This window comes from Crassostrea angulata, chromosome 5 (genome assembly GCF_025612915.1).
Source record: "Crassostrea angulata isolate pt1a10 chromosome 5, ASM2561291v2, whole genome shotgun sequence".
Lineage (NCBI taxonomy): Eukaryota > Metazoa > Mollusca > Bivalvia > Ostreida > Ostreidae > Magallana > Magallana angulata.
Window position 1 is genome coordinate 12,256,204 of NC_069115.1, and position 14,060 is coordinate 12,270,263.

Consider the following 14,060-nt stretch of genomic DNA (forward strand, 5'->3'; position numbering starts at 1 on the left):
ATGGCTTCTGAAAATGGATGCCAAGATATTCTGAGATGCTATGTATGTGATAAGTCAGACCATCAATTTCACTGTGACATTTGTGAGACCAATCTTTGTAGAGTATGTGTTGGCGATCATTTATTAGATTCATCAAGAAGACACCAAGTAGTACAATTCGAGGCTCTTTTCTAATTTATTCCATATGCCAAACACATTCATCAAGGCAATGCGAGCTTCACTGTGAAAGTTGTGACGTTGCTGTTTGAGTTCACTGTTTTTCTTCCGGTAATCATCAAAACCACCGAAAAGTAGATTCAAAGAGTTTTTTCGAAAGAAAAAAAGTCGATATACAGGAAGATTTGCACGAATTTAAAACAAATATTTTCATCAAATACCAAGATATTGTAAACGATTTTATGGGTTAAAAAGATGAGATGAAAACATATTCAGAAAATTTGACGAAAGACCTTGTCAAATTAGAAGAAATTTGGAACAGAGATATTTAAACACTTTTTGAAAAACTGAAATCTGACATTGATAAAATTCAAAAGAAACATAGCTCTGTATTAAATAAAAAGGAATTTGAAACTACCTCAAAAGTTTCAGAAATCAAAGACGCCATTGGTAACCTACAAGTACTCTTGTATTCCAATGATGTCGGCCTTGTTTCTGGGTACAAATCAGAAATATCAGAATTCAGAAAAATGCCTCCAAAACTCAAGATTATGTTTCTACCATTTACCTTTCCAAATATTGACTTCAAAGAAATTTACAAAAGTTTTGATTTATTGTCAGCGTGTTGTTTAACCACAGAGGAACATGACTGCTCTGTAGGAAAACAAGAAGTTGGATCAACCCATCTAGAACCATTTCTTACTGACCCAATTGTCATCCACTCTATCACAACCGAGTACAAAAGCTTCTTAAACTTAAAGGAACTACGCAATGGTGTGTGTTGCAATGATAGTGAAATCTGGACGAGTGGAAATGATGACAGTTTAATGATTTACAACCCTGAAGGAAAACTACTGAATTCTATCAAGACCAAATTAGGAAATACTCCACGGTACTTAGCAGTAACACAAAATGATGATTTAGTATATACTGATTCAAAAAGGAGAAATGTAAACGCGGTTAATGATGGACAAGTACATGAAGTGATCAAACTATCAGAGTGGATACCTCGTGGTATATGCAATGCGCACAATTATGGCCTTTTGGTGATAATGGATAGTGACGAATTTAAAAAAACAAAAGTTGTATGTTACTCTGGATTCAAAGTAAGACAAGAAATTCAATTCAGGGAGAATTGCCGACCCCTTTATTCATTTGGTGACAATATCAAAAACATAAATGAAAACAGAAACTTAGATGTGTATGTGAGGCCAATCATGGTGAACATGCGGTAGTGGTGGTCAATCAGGCCGGTAAGTTCCGCTTTGAATACAAGGGGCCCTCCTTTACTCCAACAAGGGGACCGTATGGTCCATACGGCATTACTACGGACAGTGAAGGTCAAATTCTAATAAGCGAACGTATAAATAATCGTATTCACATCGTAGATGAGGACGGACAATTCCTCCGATACATTGACAATTGTGATTTGCACAGCCCATGGGGTTTGTGTGTTGATACCGAGGACAAACTCTATGTCGCCGAGTGTGGCAGTGGTAAAGTGAAGCGTATCCAATATTACACTGAATGAATTGGTTATCACATTGTATATATTACATATAACTTAGACTGTATTTATATGTCAAATTTGCAAATGTGTATTTCTTTCTATCATCAAACGGTATATTTTGTATGTTAATCAATTAATTCATTTTAAAAAGCAAGGAAAAGTTATATTTAAAGCGGCGGATGATTAAATGAATCTGCATAGTTACAAATTTAAGTATAATATGCTATTTTTTAAACTGCCGATGTAAACATTGATACCTTAATGTAACAAAAGCCAATTGCAAAAAAAAATATTTGTTAAGAAATCCCTAAGAGTATAAGACAGCCAATTCATGACATGGGACGGAATCATACAGAGTTAAATATAATTAATAATGTAGTTTAGATTTCCAAGACAACCTTTTAGTGTTTGTAAGGATTTTTTGTCGATTACTATTTTAAAACAAATTTTGCTTAAAAGCCACGCATTCAATAATATTTTTGACAGTAACTGTGTCGACTTCACAATTTTTTAAAGATTTTTTTTGCTTGCAGCCTCATCTCTCTCTCTCTCTCTCTCTCTCTCTCTCTCTCTCTCTCTCTCTCTCTCTCTCTCTCTCTCCAATTGTTACATGAGAACATCTCATTCAAATGTCCGAAAAATCTACATTTATACGAAACGTTAATTTTAATTTACGAGCATGTATACCTGTGGGCATGTTTCTTATATCTACAAAGGCAAAAATAAAAAACCAGTTCAAAACATTTGCAAATGTAGACAAAAGAAAAATAGCTACAAGTCTGCGCGTCTCAATTTGAAAATATTTGAATGGACGACCTGGTAGATACAGTTCTTTACTTGTTAAAAAGTTACAATTGATAATTCACTAAACCTAAAAAGTTTTGGACTAATTAACGTTTTGTAAACAATTTTGAACAAATATCCTTGGAAATTACACTACATATAACGATACTACATATCTCTGGTAATATTTTAAACATCATTACCAGTCCATTAAATGAAAAAGTGATCTGCCTGTAGTTTTAACATACTTCATTTTCAGACGTCAATTAGTGTGTTTCAAAGAATGGCTGATGCACGTAAAGCGACGACAGCATTAGTTATTGTTGGAAGGTACTAATGGTGCTAATTTTCCCACATAATTCGGGCAGAAAAAAACCTCATCAAAAACTAACGCAATTTAGTGCGCAGCACATTTGTAACTTATTAACACTCTGAGGATCTTTAGCTCATTGATCGCTTATCCAATTTTTTATCGGGAGCTACAGACCTGCAGCTAAAAGAAAAAAATGTTGTTGTTTTTATTAATTCTTTTAATGATAAATCTATAAATTACTCAGTGGCAGTAAATAACCTTTTGATCGTCCATCATACCGTGTTGACAAATCTATAATATTTTGGTTAATAATAATAAATGGCTGTAATATTATAAGAAGTCTTGATATTATATGCGTACTTAAGGTATTAATTTGTTTGTCATTACAGTCAACGTTCTATAAAAAAACATAATAGTGATTAGATTGCTTTTAATATGGTTTTAATAATAGTGATTGCTTTTGATCTGGTTTTATTTCCTACCAAGCTATGCATAGATTTTTTTTTATTAACTACTTTGTGGTTTTAAGGGGAGAAAACTCTCACAAGTTATGTTATATAGTATAACATTATTATAAATTGAATTCTATCCTGTATTGTTTATAGTATTAAATAACGAACTCGTTGAAAAAGATATTTGGGGAAAAAAGAAGACAAGCACATGTTGATATAATTTATTTACATGTGTGTGTGCTAATTGGTAAAGACTTTACAAACGTAATTTATACCAAAGTAAAGCAGAAATGTCTACTCAATCCTTAATAAATTTACTTACTTTGATAACTAAGATCGTTCTTGTACAGAAATGAGGAAACAGCATTTATGTTTTGTCTGAAAAATATATGTAATTGTTTTTGGGTTGTTTATTTAGTTTTAATTTGGTGGTTTCTCGAGGGTGTTAAGGAAGCATATGGAATCTGAGTAACATGTATTTGCGTGAAATCACAAATCTAAATTATTACGAACATATTCAATTATCTCAGCAACCAAACGTAGACGAAATAAATAAAAAATACTGAAGACAATTTTTTTTCAGAATTTAGTTTGTATTACGTAGATTTACACATTAATGACGTCATGACTAAAAGTTGAATGTCGTCTGAATTTGATCGGAAAGCATTGTTAACATATTCAAAATATAACTAATTTAAGAACTACAATAAAGTATTGTGGTGTGATTTATTGAGAATTGAACATAAGGATAGTTGGATAGATGTTAGTTTTATCAATCATTCGCTAAAAGGTATGACATTGTGGGTTTTTTTCTCGGCCAGGCTTTCCTCAGTCGTTGTTTACGATATAAAATCCGACTAGCAGGCACGTAGCATCAGGGGGGGGGGGGGGCAATTTTTTTCGCAGCAACAAATTTTTTAAAATTTACATATTAAAAATGGAATTTTCATTGAGTTGCCCCCCCCCCCCCCCCACTTTTTTGGAAGTATGTAAAAAATTGATATGAAAATAAGGAAATGAGTAGTGAAATTGAAGATAAATAGTAAGCGAGCCCAACCCCCCCCCACCCCCCACCCCCTCCACGGATTAGGGTTTTGAAGATTTTGGAACGATCAAAAAAGATGCTACGTGCCTGAGTAGTACAACACTACCCCGTATATATTGAACTTACTTAAAATCTTATACGTTTCGTTAGTTTGATCAATGCTGAAATTAAAATATGCTGTTAGAATCCCATTTTGTGTGTTGTTTTGATGGAACATACCGTTTACCGTGCAAACTTTATAAAAGTTGGGAAAGTTTTACCAGAGCCGGATGAATAACTATTTGATTAAGAAGAACATAGAATTCTAGCAGCGGTTTTGATTAACTGAAATGTTTTGCCTTCACTTGGTATGTTTATTTTATTTTGAAAACCGCGGGGTAGTGTTGTTCTATCTCATTTTATGGTAAGGATTATACATAAGCTATTAATAGTTGTCACGTGATAATGCACCGATGTGGCAGTAATGTACTACCCGATTTTATTGCACTGACGTCTATTTTAAAGGATAATAATAAGTTTTTGATTTTTTTTAAAAATTGTTATTTAATTTCACGATTTTGGATATAATAGTCAAAATAAGACGCTGAATTGCCCATATGCTTTCTTAACACCCCCGCGTTTTTTGTTTTTGTTTTGTTTTTGGGTTGTTTTTTTTTTTGCTTTTTAATAATACCTTACTGATGCTCTTCATAAGTCGTTTGATGTTGTTCTTAGTTGAAATATAGTTATTTCATGTCAATGAATATTGAATGTGTGCATTTGAAACACGTGTTTTTATTTGAAAAGAAAAACCGTATTGCCATATTTTTTTTCTCCAGCTGAAAAATTGTCTTTATTTTGTATTCTATGATTTACATGCCAATTATGTTGATTAAGCTGTCAAAAACTGTATTTGTTTCTCTGAGATGCAGAATCATTTCCAGGCCTCATAATAATCAATTAATTATAAGTTTACATATTCGTTTCTCCTGCATACAAGGGAATACTTAAGTGTTGTATTAAAAATAATCACATGGACCATCTTAATACTTAACTGTATTTTAGATCTTTAAGTAACATAAGTGATTTTAATAGGGTGCACAAATGTGCTCGCTGTTGTTTTGATTACACATATGTATTTTGCATGTTTATACTAACGAAAGAATTAATTGTTATAAGTAGCCCTTTCTAAGTGTTTTGAGTAGTATAAATCACCTACGCTTATCATATACATGTACATTTTTTCATTTCTTGTTCTTCTGATGTATTTATTCCAAACCATGGATATATGTTTGAATAAATAAAGATTGGATGAATTAAAAAAGTGAATATTATCTTTATTTCCAATTGCTCGTTTTAAATTTCATACACAATCAGTTCGACTTAAAAATAGCACCCGCTTCTAAAAAGTCACCCTACTAACAAAATTTCTTTAAAGCGTTGAGTAGACAAGGTTTTACGACGCATATATATTATGGCTCCAAAGAAACGCACAGATAATTAATCTTTCATATCATATAACCAAGCGTATTCTGGCGGTTGGTTATATGATATATACTTTTATATTGCCCGACAAAACCTCTGCTCCTTGTCTCTGTTGTAGCTGGTTTTATTGACTATTTTTTTTAAATTGTAACCTGCTTTTAGGGGATTTTTGCTCTTGATTCATATGTTAATACGCAAAATGTTGGGCTGTGAATTGTAAATGAGCAACTTGAAGTATGTGCATTGTAGTAGAAGTGTACGACGGAATTCGGAACGTTTATTTGCAGGGACTAAAAATGACAGCACGTTGTTACTTTCCCGGATTTATGTTTGCTTTTGTAATATATTTGACGAAGTACCGAGGTTTCAAGTATAATATCAACATGTATCACCGACATACATGTTCGATGTTCATACAAAGCATGAAGCATTGTTTGAAGCATTATATCTAAAAATGACATTCGTATACATTGTCAATTTTTATAGAAACGCCCTTATTTATTTTTACTGAATTGTACTTTTTGAAATTTACTTTAATTTTCACTACACAGTATCGATCAGAAATCAACTAATTGAGCTTTTGCAACCGGTATTTATATACAAGTAGCAAATGAGAAGGGAACAAAAACAAAGAGGCGGCTAAATGATTTTATGAATTCATGTCAACTGTAATGAATATCCTCACCAAAAGTGCGAAAACTCGTAAAACCAAAGATAGTGAAATCAATAAATACATCGTGTAAATAAAACATTTAAATGAATTGGTGAAATACGGAGATAGATATAAAGGTTCTTGTAATCATCCGTGCTAAACCTTTATAGGGGTAAATATTTTTTTTTTCGACTGTATCTGCTATTTCTAGCTTAACACATGTATATGTTTCATATTTAACGAACTTGTTTAGGATGCCATTGACATTTATTGCAGCTAAAGATCTCTGTTTGAAGGTAATCAGATTGGCATCAATTGAAATCATATTGAGCTATATCACAAAGATTGCACATTTATTCACTGCTACAGATAACTACACAAAATAGAAGATAGAGAATACACAGGACAAATCGTTGCGTATTAAGAATGGCCAAATATTTCAAAAATTTACGTGCACATATTTTTTCTATTTAGAAATGAAAGCCTCTTCATATCATTTTCCGTTTTGATACAATTACAATGAAAAATGACGACAATAAACTGTGAATCATCTCAAAAATTAAAAAAGCAAAATACAAAATCAATGCAGAGGAACACGGACCCCTAAACAGATAGAGATGTGATCATGTGCCCAGGAGAAGTTAATATCCGCTGCTTTTCGGTCGCACCCGCCGTCTGCTCCTTGTCCGAACTGGTTATGTCATGATCGAGGTAAATGTCAGAATTGGAAAAATGTTTTTATAGGGAAAAAACCCCGAAACGTTGATAATTTAGTTTGTTTTTGATGGTTAATATACAAACCATATTTGGGATTTGAAAAACCTAAAATATTTATCTTAAAAATTATGTGGTTGTTTAAAACTAATAAAAAGGGAGCAAATACTGGGGACTGTACCACCCTTATGAAATATTTGTTTTGTTCTTACACAAAAGCCTGTTATATGATATTTTGATGTATCATGCAAGCCATTTGAAACCTGATTTCTTATAACAATTGTTTATGTATAAAATTTCTCCGTGGGTTTGGCACGGTGTATTTTTTTTTAGAGGGTTTTAGTTTGTAATTAATACGATATGAATTGTTTGCGTAACTCGTTTCACTCGACTTAGATTTCAAACCTTTTTATAAAGTTTAAACTATTTGCTGTCAAACTTTTTTAAATACAAAAGCAACGACCACATAACAAATTTAACGTTTAAAGAATTACATATTTTAAAGAAAGAGGAGAATTTTAAGAGTAAAATTTCTGTGATTAGTTTTGTCACGTACGTGTGTCCAATTAGCCGAGCAATAAGGCACACATCAATGCGTATTTACAATTTTTATCTATAAATGAAATATTATTATTATTGAAAAGTATTGACAACAAAACGATTGTTTATAAGAATAGTTCCATACTACGGCCTCCTCTGTAAATATGTTAGTCCATGGCGTCAGTAATCCTCAGACATGTCCTTTTATGTCCTAACATGACATCTTCCGTCTACTGGTTTCCAGTGTAGTAGATGAATACAACAAGGAGTTTCCTTTGGTGGTAAGATGTTGATTACACTGGTGAACGTTGCTGGACAATTAATGAAACCTTGCTGGAACCTTATAATTTAATTAAAATAACAATATGGTCAAGAAAAGTTATGTTACACAATATGCTGCTTTACTCCATTATTGGAATTACACACCATGCACACAAACCATACATTACTTGCTCTACAAAACCGTTATGTGTATCAGACCCCTTAATGTGGTAAGCGGTGTGACTTCTGTGAAAATAAAACTTAAATCAAAGGTTGTGGTCATTTAAATTGTTTGAATTGATTTTCTTCCACCATACAACTTACGGTTGTTTCCCATACCACCTTAAAGAATGAGTAACAACACAGCATTTACAGAAAAAATGCTCTTTGTAACCAAGGTGCATTCGCTACACCTATGAGAGCCAAAGTCATAGCAAAGTTTCCTTTCATTATATAAATCATCTGCAAAATGTATATGAATCTGAAATAATTGTATTTTCATTTACTGTAGATATTCTTATCACAATTCCTACATATTAGAATAAAAATAGTTACTTATGACTCGCGCATAAAAACAACTAGGTGATATTTCGTGTATTAAACCCGAAAACATTTCATTTGCTAAAATTATTTGTTTGCGTTACATTGCGAGTGTTTATTAGACTAGAACCATCCCTTAAACTCAGGAAATTACCATGCAAAAGGAAACATATCATTCGCGTCGCCAGGTATGATCTGTCTTAGTCTAAAAGGTAAAAAGTCCCGAATATCTTGCAAGTAAATATTACTTATTCAAAGAAAAAGAAATTATTTGTTAATGTTAATGATTGTATATTTTTAACTGATCTTTTTGTAAGAACAAATCATTTTAAGATTTTGAAAAACTATCATTTATTTGAATCGTCTATATGCGACTTCTTCATGCTAATATTTTTTAAATTCTTGAATTTCAAGTCTTTCTTTTATAAATGAAACTTTACATTGAACAATTATCTGACGTTTACATATTTTTGTAATAACCAGAGTTTTGATAACCAGAGTTTTGTTCTGCACCACTGTAGGTACTTCACGATGGAAAATGAAGGCCAAGATATCCTGAGATGTGATGTATGTGATGAACCTGAGCATCCATTTCACTGTGACATTTGTCAGGTTAATCTCTGTAGAGGATGCGTTGGCGATCATTTATTAGCTTTAAACAAAAGACATCAAATAGTACCATTCGAAAAGCGTGGTGGTCTAATTTATTCCATTTGTCAAATTCATCCGTTAATGCAATGTCAACTTTACTGTAAAGGTTGTGATGTTGCTGTCTGTGCTCACTGTTTTCCTTTGGATATTCATAAAAATCACAAAATAGTAGATGCAACAAGTTACTTTCAAGAGGTAAAAAAGGATATACAGAATGATTTACACGAATTTGAAACAATTATTTCCATTAAATATCAAGATATTGTAAACGATATTTTGAGTCAAAAAGATAGGCTAAATAAATATTCTGAGAAGTTGATGAGAGACCTCGTAAAATTAGAAGAAGGTTTGCACAGAAAAATGCAAGCATTTTTTGAAAAATTGAAATCCGACCTTGTTGAAAATCATAATAAACATAGCTTTTTATTAACTAAAGAGCAGTTTGAAACTTCTTCAAAAGTTTTAGAAATCAATGAAGCCATTGGTGAACTAAAAGTACTCTTGGATTCCAATGATGTCGGCCTTGTTTCTGGGTACAAATCAAAAATATCAGAATCCAGAAAATTGCCTCCAAAATTCAAAATTTGTTTTCCGCCAATTTCCCTTCCAAATATCGACTTCAAAGAAATTTACAAAAAAATTGATTTATCGTCAGCGTATTGTTTAAGCACAGAGGAGCGTGACTGCTCTGTAGAAAACCCAGAAGTTGGGTCAACCCATCTAGAACAATTTCTTACTGAACCAATTCTCATCCACTCTATCACTACCGAATATAGAGGCTTCTTCAAAGAACTTCACTATGTTGTTCGTTGCGATGATGATGAAATCTTCATGAGTGGAAATGATAACAAAATTAGGGTCTACGACCTTGAAGGAAAACTACTGCATTCTCTTAAGACAAAATCAGGAAATAATCCACGGGACTTAGGAGTGACGCAAAATGATGACTTAGTATATACTGATTCAAAAAAGAGAACTGTAAACGCAATCAGTGATGGAGAAATACATGAAGTGATCAAACTATCGGAGTGGATACCTCGTGGTTTATGCAGTATATCCATTGATGACTTTCTGGTGATAATGGATAGTGATAAATACAAAAAAACAAAAGTAGTACGTTACTCCGGATTCAGTGTAAGGCAAGAAATTCAATTCGAGGAGAATGGCGAACCCCTTTATTCATTTGGTGACAATATCAAATACATAAGTGAAAACCGGAACTTGGATGTATGTGTGGCAGACCATGGCGCCAATGCAGTAGTGGTAGTCAATCTATCCGGTAGGTTCCGCTTTGTATACAAGGGTCCCTCTCTTACTACACCAAGTGAAACGTTTGATCCATACGGCATCGCTACTGACAGTGAAGGTAAAATACTAATAAGCGACCGTGTAAACAATCGTATCCACATCGTAGATGAGGACGGACAGTTCCTCCGATACATTGACAACTGTGATTTGCACAGTCCATGGGGTTTGTGTGTTGATACCGAGGACCAACTCTATGTCGCCGAGAGTGGCCGTGGTAAAGTGAAGTGTATCCAATATTACACTGAATGAAAAAAGGTTATAACGGGTTACAAAAAAACAACTTATTTATAAATCTAATGTCTAAATTTGTTTTATTTAACGTTTTTTTTTTAAATTTACTTTGAAGATGAAGGAACAGAAAGCAATATTTAAAACTGCGGATTTAAAGACCAGTTAAATGATTCCATTGTTTGAAATCATGCAGAGTTCTATATAGTTTCGATTAACTAATTACAGATTTTGTAAAATGAATTCCAGGTTTGTAAGGGTTTGTTGTCGCTTTTTAAAAATATTTTTACTTCCAAGTTACACATTTAAGGATATTTTTGTACAGTAACTATGTCGACCTCACAATACTTAGATGTTTTATTTGCAGTTTCATATTTATAAGTCCTAAGACGAGGAGATTATTATACTGAAAAAACATACGGAAAATGGTTTCATTTCATATTATGTATCACAACGCAATATATTAATTGCGGGGAGGAGGGAGGGACACAGCCACAAAATAAACCAAGACCTATCGTAGTTTTCATCTCATCATACCATCTACATCTATACGAAATCTGTGGTTTTATTTACGAGGTATATGCGCATGTTTCTTTGATCAATAAAGGCAAAAAGAAAAAAATAGCTTAAAAATTACGGAATATAGATCAAAAATGTTGCTGGAAGTCTGTAACTCTCGGTTTAGAAATATTCGGATGAACTGACTGGGAGAGTTGCAGTTACAGTTGCTTACGTGTTAGAAAGTAACAATTTATGGCGCACAAAAAACCTGCGCTAGTTTTGAACTGATTAACCTTTTCTAAACAATTTTTTTAATACATTTTCTTTTTTTTAATCTTTTATATTACAATTATATTATTTCATTTTATATACGTTTTTATTTGAGAAGAGAAACATGTAAGTCGCCATAGTTCATTATTCCTTCAGCTAAACAATTATCTTTATATTCTTATCATATAACTTCAGAAAAATTTATAAGCTAATTATGTAGACTAGGCTGTCACAAACTGTATTTGTTTCTCTTAGATGTAGAGTCACTTCCAGGTCTTATTTTCATTTAATTTTAAGTTTACAAATTCGTTACTCCTGCATACAATGTGACACGTTGGTCTTGTATTAAAATAACCAGATGAAACACCTTCATCCTAAACTGTATTTTTAGATCTTTGAGCAACATATAAATGATAAATATAGTGCGCACAAATGTGCTTGATGATTGTTTTAATTCACTTACGTATTTTGTATGTTTATACTGACGACAGAATCAACTGTTAAAAATAGCCTTTTCCGTGTATTGCATGTGTCTTGTATAATAGAGATTACCTAAGTTTACAACATTTTTGCTTCTGAAATATTTTTTCCATACTGTGGATATATGTTTAAACAAATAAAGAATAAATTCAAAACTGAAAATTGATTTTATTTTTATTGTTTGATTTTAAATTTTGTACACAATCGTTTTGACTTAAACAAAATCACACTCGCTCTCAGGATTCTAAAAAGACACCCTACATGTACTGACAAAAATTCCTTTAAAGTGTTGGGTTGACAAGGTTTTACAACACATATTTATCATAGCTCCAAAGAAACGCACAGCTTATTAAACTTTTATATCATATAACCAACCGTATTCTGGCGGTTGGTTATATGATATACCATTGATTTGCCCAACAGAAATCCCTTCTCCTTGCCCTTGTTGTCGCTAGTTTTATTGACTTTTTAACAAAATGAAATCTGGGTTATTTTGGAGGATGTTGCTCCTGATACATATGTAAATACGCAAGAATGTTGTTTTTTTAGCATGGGTATCATTGCACTAAAAATAACCTTAAGAGTATTAGCAACCAATTTCATTATCATCGGGGAAAAACTTTCATCAAGTTTTGTTTGGAGTATTGCATACCAGAATCCTATCATTAATAAAAGATTTAATATATCTGAAAAAGAGAGAGCTCGAATCTAGAAAATAATGTAATGATTTTTAAAAAAATGTCATGAATTGAGTGAACTCTTCGATGGATCACCAAATCATCTTTAACTTTTAATACACAAATAAAATCAAAATTTTAAATGCAATTAAATTGAATAAAATTAAATTACAATGCTTGGAAAATGAAAGTTATATATCGCATAAACAAATACAGCACTATCTCTTTTGAAGGCATTACTTTCGAAATATGCCTTATTGTCTTTCCAAATCTTACAACTGCCCAATTAATGTTACGCTTATAGTTTAGTCCATTATATTAGGAAGAGAGGACTATTCATTTTTCACCCTATTCGGGAATTTCATTCACTCGAGCACGTGATATTCGACGAATTCTAGCACGTGGTATGAAAAGAATACGACGACTTCTGCACTGGTAAGAAGAACACAGACCCCCAAAAAGATAGAGATAGGATCATGTGCCAAGGAGGAGTAAATATTCCCTGTTGACCGATCTCACCCGCCGTCACAACTGGCAATGTCATAATCAAGGTAAATGTCAATATTGGAAAAATGTCATGATAGGGAAAAAATTGAAACGTTGATGATTTATTTTTTTTGCAATGGTTGATATACAAATCATAATTAGGGTTTTAAAACTTCCTAAAATATTTATTGAAAAGTAGACTATAGTTCGAATGTAAGGTTTTCATTCGAACACCTCCTTGTGTCACATAGTTCTTTAGATCCAGTTTCTTAGCAAGGCTAACTGAGAAAATGCTTAGGTGTTAAAGACCAGTAAACAAAGACACGCATGGTACAATAGTTCAATTTTTTGACATGCACAAAAAATTAATTGAAAAGAAAATAAACTTGAAGAACAGCATGGCGAATCAAATTTACTATTTCAAAAACAATTACAAGAAGCGACCTCTTACGCTTCGTCTTAAGTTGTTACGTTATTGTCAGAATTGAAACATCCAGGTAAGAAAGATCAATATGAACATTTAGAAAATATTTTTAATTTGTTGACACATGCTTCATTGTCCTTGAATAACAACATGGTTTTTTGTATAAAGCTTATCAATGAAGCAGTTGAACTTTGTAATTAGCGTAACAAACTTAACAAAGTGGCAGATGTCTCACTTAGTATGTAGAGTACAGAAAACAATGATGTAAACAATCCATTGGTATATGATATGGCCGACAGAAAACGAGTGTTAGTATCGGAAAGTAAAGCCATTAAAGGAAAGAAGCAAACAGAAAATCTGAACACTAAAAGTAAAGTAGATATTTTAAAGTTAGGATCCCTGCACCTTATTTTTGATTTTTATAATTCCATATTTTAATTTGAAGTTTGTAAAATAAAGCCATTTTAATCTGTAAAGTACGTTCGGGAATTCACATTTCGCAATTAACTTACTTCTCCTTTAAAATCGACATAGCAGTATTTGAAATACCTTATTCATTTGTCAATATACTTAAATGGTATTCTTTAGGTAAAACGCAAATAATT

At 32.3% G+C, this 14,060-nt stretch overlaps 1 protein-coding gene and 1 pseudogene across 3 annotated transcripts; both read left to right on the top strand.

The window, feature by feature from the left end:
- Positions 1-4,026, top strand: LOC128185819 (uncharacterized; annotated as a pseudogene).
- Positions 4,027-6,995: 2,969 nt separating this feature from the next.
- On the top strand, positions 6,996-10,897 carry LOC128184903 (uncharacterized). Of its 3 annotated transcripts, none has more exons than XM_052854542.1 (2): positions 6,996-7,086; positions 8,952-10,897. In XM_052854542.1, the coding sequence occupies exon 2, from the start codon at positions 8,962-8,964 to the stop codon at positions 10,636-10,638; it is 1,677 nt and encodes a 558-aa protein (XP_052710502.1). In that variant the 5' UTR covers positions 6,996-7,086; positions 8,952-8,961; the 3' UTR covers positions 10,639-10,897. The 3 variants fall into 3 exon arrangements, with proteins under 3 accessions (XP_052710502.1, XP_052710501.1, XP_052710503.1); XM_052854541.1 differs by lacking the exon at positions 6,996-7,086 and adding an exon at positions 8,530-8,642; XM_052854543.1 differs by lacking the exon at positions 6,996-7,086 and adding an exon at positions 8,550-8,618.
- The last annotated feature ends 3,163 nt before the right edge of the window (positions 10,898-14,060 follow it).

What these genes read in the sequence shown, in the direction of transcription:
- LOC128184903 (XM_052854542.1), top strand. Translation starts at nt 8,962, where the DNA reads ATGGAAAATGAAGGCCAAGATATCCTGAGATGTGATGTATGTGATGAA.